This window comes from Lagopus leucura, unplaced genomic scaffold (genome assembly GCF_019238085.1).
Source record: "Lagopus leucura isolate 7727_CA_CO unplaced genomic scaffold, USGS_WTPT01 Super-Scaffold_1, whole genome shotgun sequence".
Lineage (NCBI taxonomy): Eukaryota > Metazoa > Chordata > Aves > Galliformes > Phasianidae > Lagopus > Lagopus leucura.
Genome location: NW_024962250.1, coordinates 29,590,613 through 29,600,492, shown reverse-complemented (window position 1 = coordinate 29,600,492; position 9,880 = coordinate 29,590,613). Strand labels below are relative to the sequence as shown.

Sequence of the window (9,880 nt, the reverse complement as noted above, 5' to 3'; positions counted from 1 at the left end):
AGGGGAGGAATAAACGGAAGCGGAGAGGAAACAAGACCAGAGCCGCGTCTCCCTCCGGCCCTGCAGGCCCCCGGCGGGGTGCCGGCGCGGCGGGCCCCAGGCACGAGGCTGCGTGCAGGAGAGCCCCGGCCCCGCGTGGCGGCGGGAGGGGCGGCAGGGGGCGCTGTAAGCCGCAGCGCCGTGCTGGAGTCACCGCGGGCCGGGGGAGTTCCGCAAGGACAGGGGCCGGGCTGGGACCGCGTGAGAACCGCCGCCCCGGTCTCCTCCGCCCGCACGATGAGGGAAAATCGTTCGCTCGGAGGCCGTAGGAGAGACTTCGCCGGCACTCCTGACGGAAAGGGAAGCTTCGCGTTTGGCGGCGGGATATAAACACGCGCGGCGCTGCCGCTCAATGCCTCCTGAGCCGGCGTTCTGCCAGAGCCCCGCGCACGTCCCCTCACCCTCCGGCCGCTAAAAGACCACGACAAAGTAAAGGCCGCATCAGCGTCTCCCCCGGTGCGGGGAAGAGGCAGGAGCGGGGCGGGCCGGCCCCGCTGCCCCTCGCACTGCGGCACCGGAAGGGCACGCGGCCGGCGGGGACCGGGAGCGAGGAAGGGCGAGAGGCAGAGAGCGCCGAGTGCCGGTCGCGAGGCGCGGGCCCGTAAGTTGCTCCGCGAGGGTTCCAACTTACAACGGCATCGTCTCTCCGGCTCCTCCTCCTCCTCCGCCGCCGCCACCACCACCACCGTCGCCGCCGCGTCTTCCCCTTCTCCCTCCTCCTCTTGTTCTTCGTCCTCCCCCACCGCTGCCGCCTCCGGACCGGTCACTCGCCCCGCCGGGAAGCGGGAGCCGTGACCATGGTAGGGGCCGGGGCGGGGGTGAGGGCTCGGAGGGAAGAGAAAGCCCTTCGTCGGGCCCGGCCGCCGCCGCTTCACTTTCCTCTTCCCCTCCGGCCTTCTAACATGGCGCCCGGGCGCTACCACAGCAACGTTCTAGAACGGGGGGGGACCTACGCAGCGGCGCGGCCACCCCCGCACGGCGCGCACGCTAGCCGGTCCGCGCACGTTCAGTTGGCCGCGGGGCCGGGAGGCATCCTGGGAGCTGTAGTTCTGGCGAGAAGTGCGCCGGGGTTTGAAAACAAAGCTCCAACGGCCGTGAGGCGGCGCGTGCGCACGGCGTGGCGGGGCAGCCTGTAACCTCGGCGCCGCCGGGCTAACGCGGGGCGAGGCTGGGGCGACCCCGCTGAAGGGGATGACGGGAAGCGGCGAAGCTCTGACGAAAGGCTCCGCGCTGGCGCCGGCCGGCTTGGGAGCCTTTAACTGTCATGGAAACTGATGCGGCGCGGCTGCGGGCATTTCGACTCCCGCATCCGTGGCCGGTGCCAGGGCCCTCGAGGCTTGAGAAGGGGCCGCCTGCGGAAGGTCCCTCCACCTCGTTCCGTTGAATAAAAGAGAGAATTCTGTTCAGGCGTGGGCTGGCTTTCGTCCCTTCTCACCTACATCAGACCTATTTTCTTTTTTAGATCCCACACGGGGCAGAGAGACTGTTTTCTAATAATAAGCTATGAAAGCCCTCTTTGCAGTAGACTACATCTATCTCAAAGACTAGCCTGAGGTGGAAGTGATCCACAAAGATCAAGTTCTGAACTTCAAACAAACAAACAAAAAATTATGCTTTGCACAAGCTGCTCAAAAATTTATTCTTAGGAAAGTACATGTACTGCATGTATAGCATGTACAGCAGTTCCACACAGAAAGCATTTTTATATGTGTCATTGTATTTTTTTAAAGCAAGGGTAAAAATAAGACAGTCTCAAACTATATATTTTTCTAAAGTAACCAATTATTTCATCTTTAGTTGCTTCAGGTGGTAATGTGGACTGGCAACATCTAGGAACTTAAACATACACACACAAAAAAAAAGTGTAAAGAGAATACTTTCCTCAGGCTTCCTGCTTACTTCCTTTATGGATCATAGCAGAAATGCTGTTTAAATACAATATGTAACTGAAAAAATTCAGGAGAAAAAAAAAAAACACAGATTCTTAAGGTTCACAGTTGGAAGATGATGCATGAAATAGACACATCTGTGTATTAATCAATGTGTAGTACTTCAGGAGAAGGACTATTAAAAACTTCAATGCCACATACTAGAACAGTGTAAAAAAGTGGACATTTTAAAAATAGTGTTTGAACAAAACTAAGCCTAAGAATTTTTACTGTAAATAACATTGGGAACATTCTCCCTTTCTATTTAGTATTAAATCCTAACAGCTGTAGAAACTGCTATTTCATTTCACATCAGGATTGTTCTTGAAGAGATATTCTGCCTGCAAACAGAAGATTTTCAAAGTCATTTTCAAGCTTCCAGATTTAAAATGTACATAAGATAACAACAATATACTGGAAAAAAAGTGCAGAAAGTATTAAATGTGTCTAAAATGTCATCTCTGTTGGATACCTATAAGAAGCTTCTTACAAATACACCCATCTCATTTTGTCTCATTTTTGGTAGCATTGACCCCATTTTATTTATTTATTAATTACTCCACAAAAAATTATAGGAAGTACCTTAGGGCCTGACTTCTGAACTCAAAAGACTGTATTATGAATAATGCAGTTCTTACAAAGTTATGCAGAAAGTAGGAATGATCTCTTACTCCTACAGTAAATGTTCACTGTAAGCTTTTCATTGAGTTGATAGTTTCTCTTCATTAAAAACAGTGATTGCCTGTCAACAACTTTCCAGGGAATTGAGCAAGAAGAACATCCATACAGTGACACATTTACAGCATTTGAATCCCTGCAGGAATACAGCGCTGACCCAACTTTCAGCAGAAAGCTGAACTAAGTAACTTCTTGAGGTCCCTTGCAACTGGAATTGTTTTGTGGGAGTCTTGCTATATTCACTCATTAATTTGTTTGTGTATTGTAAAGAGATCATTGAAGACTAATGTTCAAATAGTACTGCTGTATCTAGAGGGGTGTAAGCAGAGTAGAGAGTGATGCTTCTCTTCCTACATGTCTCAGCCTTGCAGCAGAATTGGCAGGGTACCATAAAAAAAAAAAAAAAAAAAGCAGAAGAACCTAAGCACCATAGCAAAATGGGATTGATACAGTGATACAATGTCAAATGATCCCATACAGTTATAGGGTACATTAATTTTCGCAATAATCACTGTTCACCTGTATTGCACATAATTAATGGTTATAATGCAAGTAGGTTGAAAATAGTTTAAGTGCTTATATTAACAGTCTTTGATCCATTAATATTTTCACTGGGGTTTTTCCTAATGTACAATAATAATAATCTTACCAGAAAATCAACTGGATCATCTGGTCTGATCTTACAGCATTCATTTAACCCTTCAATAAGTGTTGGCATGACATGCCTCATTAAATAGTTTCGTAGTGGAATGGACTGGGCTTCCAATAGTTCTTGTTCTTGTTTTTTAACTTCCTCAAAATGTTTATTCTACAAATAATTTACAGAGCAACAAAGAATAACATTAATAGTAAGTTACTAAGTAGTAGTTGACTAAATAATGATGGCTACCTAGACAAAAAAAAAAAAAAAAAAAAAAAAAGTAGTGTTAAAAGCCACGGATAGAACTTTAAAACTCAGTTACCAGAAAAAATATGGACTGCTAAATTTAGAGAACATGGCACACACTAAGGACAGCAAAGAGAGCATGATGAAAACCTTCCTGGCAAAATTATTTTATTCCTCTCATCTTAACGCCTAAAAGAACATCTAAAGTTTTCAGGTTCTCATATTTCAATGAGATATTTGGGAAATAGGCTAGAAAATACTGCACTTTTTAGTTTGAGCTAAAAGATCACTCAAAAATGTGTTTATTTTCCTCTCTTCTCACCTTACTCATTAGTAGCCTTAGTCATATACAGATACAGCAAGCAGAAGAGACTTTGAAGACTGCTTTTGCATATCCAAGGCATAGCACAAAAGCAACCATTCATATAAAACTGATAAATTATTTGAAAAAAATAAGTTTTCCTGTTTAACTGAGTCCAGAAATGCTACAGAATAAACTCTGCAAGTCACTTTCCTCAAATTGCAGCTGAAGTACAGCCTCAAGGACAAATGAGTAATAGCACAGACTTCTTGAGCACCTGCCTATTTAAAAGCATAGAGTATAGATATTACTTTAATACCTACTTTGGCTCTACATAATGCAGTTCACTTTCTTGAAAGTTAGAATGTTTAAGATATGTTAACTACCTTTACTAATCTCTTAGGCAAGTTTATGAAGAGTACAGAACAATATTTACTCTTAAATGAAACTGAAAACAAGCACAGAAGGAAACTCTTATAAACCAACATCAGAGCAATATTAAATGCACCTATTAAAGGAGCAATTTCAGGTTGTAGTTTTCCCACAAATATGTATAGGCATATTAATGTAAGAAAATTATTTTTCTATAGAATGTCAGTTTCCTTTTAAGTAGCTATAACTGGAGACTGTAAAAGAACAGCATTCTGGTGGAAAGGGAATGAAAAGGAAAAAGAACAAACCACCATGGATTTAGCTGTGATTCAGGTGTGAACAAGAAATTTCTTATAATATGCATTTCACATTATTTGCCTAAAATATATTTTAGGAGTGGCAAAGTAAAAAAAAAAGTATATGCAAATCCTGTGAAGCTGAAGCATCCTTCAGCCTGCCTCAGGCAGTCCTTTCCAACAGTGCCTGGAATATTGAATTGACTGATGCTAGCCAGATCTAAAGTACGATATAAGGAATTAGAGAATTTATGCCACCCTTTCCATGTATTCTTACACAACACTGCTAGAAGCCCTATTGCTTCTACTTTCTATAACACACAAATAATAATGTCTTCCCCAAAAATATGTATTGACTTACCCACTCTTCCCAATTTGCTATCCTTTCAGCCCTTTCCTCAGCTTCTCTACGCTTCCGTTCAGCTTCTTCTTTAGCTTCTCTGGCAAGACATTCCTCAGCTGCTTTACGTTCCAAACTCTCCTTTTCTTCATCTGTCAAGCCATAATTTCGTGGTTCCCCAATTTCCTTGATGATCTGTTTTACTATAAATCTGTTTTCAGAATCTTCATATTTGGCTACATCTTTAAAACAATACAAGAGAAAACCTTTCAAGACTATTCTCAATTATCAAGCCAGTAATAACTGCAAGACCTAAGTATATATAGTATTAATGCTGTTAGAATTTTCAATTGTTATATGTTGTTTTGTGTTGCTTATTAATGGTTGTTGTGGTTTTTTTTTTTCCCCAAAGCAAAATGAAATTTTCTACATCTGATTTTCTTTACTAATTTAGGCTAAAATAGTGTGTCTTTCTCAGGAGAAATGTATTAGAATTATTTTTACAACTATTCTGTTTAACACTTGCAGGCTTTTTAAGTTTTGAAATTGGCAAATGAAGTTATTCTAGTATCAGATATGTTCCTTAGGCCAATCTTAAATATCACCTTATCTACACTACAGGTACAAAGCCATCAGCTTCTGAACCTGTATCTCCACATAGGTTACATAATAGGTTGCTAGCATTAGCATTGGCAACAAACTCCAGTATTTTCACTCTTTCTTCTCATCTCTTTCACTAATTTAGACAGAAGATACTAAATCATAGCTAATACAATTATTCTACGCATGCACGTCTGTCATTTGAATCTGAAGTTTGTACTCTGGTGATTAATCAAGGTAGAAATCTAACATGATTCTACATAATGAAATTCCTTTTAGACTTCTTCATTCTCAGTATATTGAGAATTACATTCCTGAAGTATTCCAAACAAGTATTTTTATGCCATCAGTACATAAATTCAATGCAATTTTAGCTGCAGCTGGATATAAAAATCACAGTGCAAGACAACTTTTTAATCACTTAAAATACTGCTAAGAACATTCTTGGCATTGAATTTGAGGACTTAAAGAATACAGCCTTTTCTCAGATGACCAAGCAAGACTGCAACATGAATATTACAGCAATCATAATTAAATACGTATCTACTAAAGATATATTTTAAATTAAAAAATAAAAACCTTGATTCTAAGGGAGAGAAAAGATCACCAAAAGTCCTCATAAATTAAGATAAAAGGAAACTATTATAACTTGAGTATTCCTTTTTGTAGATCATCTAATATGCACATGCCATTATCTCCACTTTGCAGATGAAAATGACAATGCACAAAGGTAACTGATTTGCAGACTTCATGAAGTGAGTTACTGTAGTGAAATATGATTTCCAGAATCTTGAAGCCTACTTCCTTTGTACTAATCATATTTCAGGCTCAGGAAAAAAAAAAAAAAAAAAAAAAATCTTATAATGTAATTCATAAGGCCATATGTTAAGATCTTCTACAATTATAGTGGAAGAAACATTTGACTAATGTGATTCAGTATTTAATGAATCAACACAGTTCAACAATTTTCCACTAAGGCCAGTAAATACAGACAGCTTCCTTCAGAATCTGACTTCAGTCAGTTATCTGTTTAAATCTGATGATATTAATTCAGCACTTCTTATAAACCAACTGCAGCATCAGCCACAATGGAAAAGTACTGACAGAGTTGAAGATTTCTCACAGAAGTTATCTTTGTAGTCAGTCTTTATATAAAGCTATATACTTACCTACTTCAGTGGACAGCAATATACTACTATGCCAGTCCAGAAAGATGGCAAGAGCAGAGGTCCATAAATGATGTCATATAACTAATTTGCCAATTGGACTGCAAAACTAAATGATTAAAACAAAACCTGATCTATAAAACATATTCCCTATAGATTCTAATGAATCCGTATGAACATACAGATATTTTTGCAGGTATTTAATTAAATACTTGTTGTATTCTGATATGTTAATGAAAATACTATTTATATATGTAATATACTTTTTCAAATTCAAATTTTGTGACAATAGGAATTTTTATTCATACTTCAGCTAAGAATTTTATTATTTCATACCAATAAACTGAGGATGTATTTCAAGTTCATCAAAATAGTTGAGAACAGTTTCATCTTCTGCATTTATCTCCCTGAAGTTATTCAAAGATTGCAGAAACCGGTCCTGAGTATAATGAGTTCCAGCAACAACGCTTTCTGGCAGATTTATTATTCTGTTTTTAAGAAATTCATCCGGTGCAGTCAAAGATATCACAAATTCTGTGAAGAAGAACACATTATCCTTGACTTTTCCTCTTTCACATCTATCTTCTTTCAATAATAAATTTGAAGTCACAAATGTACACAAATAGATACATAACGTAAATATAAACCAACAGCTGATGGCATTTTCACAAGAAGAAGGGAATAAGAACACACAAATGAAGTCAAAACTCTCATTTTCATTAATTGCTCACTTTCAAATATTACAGCAACTATGTTTCATGAATAAGACATTTTGTTTATCTTCAATGTAACATGAACAGATTGAGTGATATTTTGGACTTCTTGTTGGTGACAGCAATATTTGAAAGCTTTTTTTTGTTGTTGTTTATTTGTTTGTTTTTAAGTCAAACTTACCAGGTGTGATTATTTCATCATATTTAGGAATTTTGTTTGTAATTTCTTCTTCTTTCACTAAAACAAAAATAATATGTAATTGAGATTATCATTTGAAGTAGCAATGCTTTTGTATTTACAAATAACTTCTCCTATACAAACACCGTTTAAAAAATAATTCCCAACAATAATGATAATTTGAATAATCTGAACTGTACACTGCTTTAGAGAGAGCTGTTAAGGAACCCATGCTTTCAGCCACCACAAATTTATCACAGGACACTAATAGCTGTTTAACTATTCAGCAAAGCATTCTTTTGCATATGCAGCTACAAAATATGTCCATACTACTTTTCTGTCCCTGGCCTCTCCTGCTGCTTTATATTTTCCTCCACCAAAGAGATGCAGCTTGGAACAGCGTGTAGAAATGGCTTGGAACGGTGTGGTTAAAATGGTTTATGATGCTGTCTGCTCTACTCCACCAGTTGGCTCAACTCCTTGATGAGTATCAGCTGAACAAGGTGGTTTATAACCAACCACATTAAGATGAACAAGACTAGATTTTGTTTTTCTTAAAATCCTATCCTTTAATTTATGGAGTTGATTCTTGCTTTTCATACATAGACAGTGCTGGCTAACATTTGAAACATATACTGCAGAATTCCACTTACGTTGCATCCCTTGAAGCTCATGTAATACACCCACTCTAACTCACAGAACATGAATTGGCTGAACCCCCTCACTAAGTAGCTCTTGTATATTATGAAGAAAAATCTGTCTTAAAGCTTTCTTGTGTAGAGTGGTTCAACATGGAAAGTATCGTTCTTATTTGTGTATTTATTTAGTATGTTGCCAGCCAAGGTCATTTCAGAAACATCTTGCTTAATATGTTTAACAATCCATTACAATCCTTCAATTTTTAAAGCATCACATGAAAGCAACTGTGTTCTGCTCTGCAGTCAAAACAGTGTTGATACACTTAAACTAATAAGATACTGAGAAAAATAAAAGTTATGACAGTACTAGCAGCAATAAAAACAAAAGCAGAAGTACTTACAGTTAAAAAGATCTTTTGCCTGGTCATAGGTCTTTGGAAACCCATCCAAAACATACCCTTGATTTCTACAAGGCATAGATTTAAGCTTATCTTCAAAGAGTTTAATAACATAGTGATCATCTAGACGACCTAAAACAAAAAGAAGGTTATTAAGTACCTAGCTTATGGAAAAAAAGAATATCTGAAATTATTCTACTAACAGTTCTATTAGAAGAGACAATTTTTTAGACTACAAAAAAACCCCCATATTTTAAATCTCTACGTGCTGTTAAAGGTTTATAGAATATAAAGCTATATATGGATAGCTTTTGTATTTAGAGAATATAAAGCTATATATGTAGCTATAAAATTACAACTATATAAATGTTGCAATCATACAAACATTGGAGCTTTAAGGATACAAAACATGAAATTAGATATTTTAGAATAATTCAGTCAGACTTCTATGTAAAAAGAAAAGAAAAAAGCATGTGACAAACCAAATGTTTTATTTTTACAACTAACAGAATTAAAGTAAGACAAAATAAAGTGAAGTAGGCTTTACAAGTTCTATTTACAGATAAATAGACTGAGAGAGAAAGTAACTCATCAATTTAAGCTACTTATTGAGAAAGTATACCGTAGTAAAAAAGTTTGTTGTTACCTAGTTTTTATCCTCTTGCAACCATTGCCTCCAGTTTCCTATGTTGTTTTGCTTCAGCTACTAGTAGCATTAGTTTATAATAGTTAAGACTATCTTTAAAATACGTTACATCTTAAAAGGCATTATCATTTTTAACAACAAAATAGGGCGTGAAGACTAAATACTGCCAGTACTCTTCTTTCTTACTGGAATACTTTACTTCACAAATTCAACACTGACATACTTCACCTTTTACTTTGAATTATTTGAATTGTGCACTCTGTTCTGAGAAAAAAAAAAAAAAAACCTGACAAAAAAAAAGATCTGGCTAAGGATCTAAAGATACTGAATACAGAGTGATTACATATATATACTTATCCACACACACACACAGAGATATAAATACAATTGAGTGGAAAAAAACAAACAAACAAAAAAAATATATATATATATAAAGAAGTAGAAAGATAATGCCGCTTTAGTACTTATTATTTCCTACCTGCATTCTGCTCCATGCTTTCTTTAATTCCAGCTAACAACTCATGTGCTTCTTCTACATTTTCACCCTCTTCTTCATCATCTTCTCCCTCTTGTCTCACACTGTCAGAGTCCACTTCTTTAGGAGCCACAATTCTCTCCTGAAAGTGAGATGAGAAACGTGAATTGGCTCAGAAATTCTATGGCCAAATTTTCTCACATACATTGATGTAATAACACAACCA

At 38.2% G+C, this 9,880-nt stretch overlaps 2 protein-coding genes across 6 annotated transcripts in view; both read right to left on the bottom strand.

The window, feature by feature from the left end:
- The window catches only part of PAPOLA (poly(A) polymerase alpha), a 38,932-nt gene extending 37,979 nt beyond the window's left edge, over positions 1-953 (bottom strand). For 4 of the 5 annotated variants that reach the window (XM_042866432.1, XM_042866518.1, XM_042866596.1 and 1 more), the window contains exon 1: positions 671-952. In XM_042866432.1, the coding sequence (XP_042722366.1) occupies positions 671-678 (8 nt within the window). In that variant the 5' untranslated portion in view covers positions 679-952. Of the gene's footprint in view, positions 1-670 lie in introns of all 5 variants that reach the window. The other variant, XM_042866689.1, reaches the window with a different exon arrangement.
- Positions 954-1,662: 709 nt separating this feature from the next.
- The window catches only part of AK7 (adenylate kinase 7), a 19,361-nt gene continuing 11,143 nt past the window's right edge, over positions 1,663-9,880 (bottom strand). The window contains exons 12-18 of the mRNA XM_042865918.1: positions 9,658-9,796; positions 8,537-8,665; positions 7,501-7,557; positions 6,943-7,140; positions 4,862-5,082; positions 3,295-3,453; positions 1,663-2,308 (exon numbers count right to left, since the gene is read on the bottom strand). Coding sequence (XP_042721852.1) covers positions 2,270-2,308; positions 3,295-3,453; positions 4,862-5,082; positions 6,943-7,140; positions 7,501-7,557; positions 8,537-8,665; positions 9,658-9,796 — 942 coding nt within the window. The 3' untranslated portion in view covers positions 1,663-2,269. The remainder of the gene's footprint in view (positions 2,309-3,294; positions 3,454-4,861; positions 5,083-6,942; positions 7,141-7,500; positions 7,558-8,536; positions 8,666-9,657; positions 9,797-9,880) is intronic.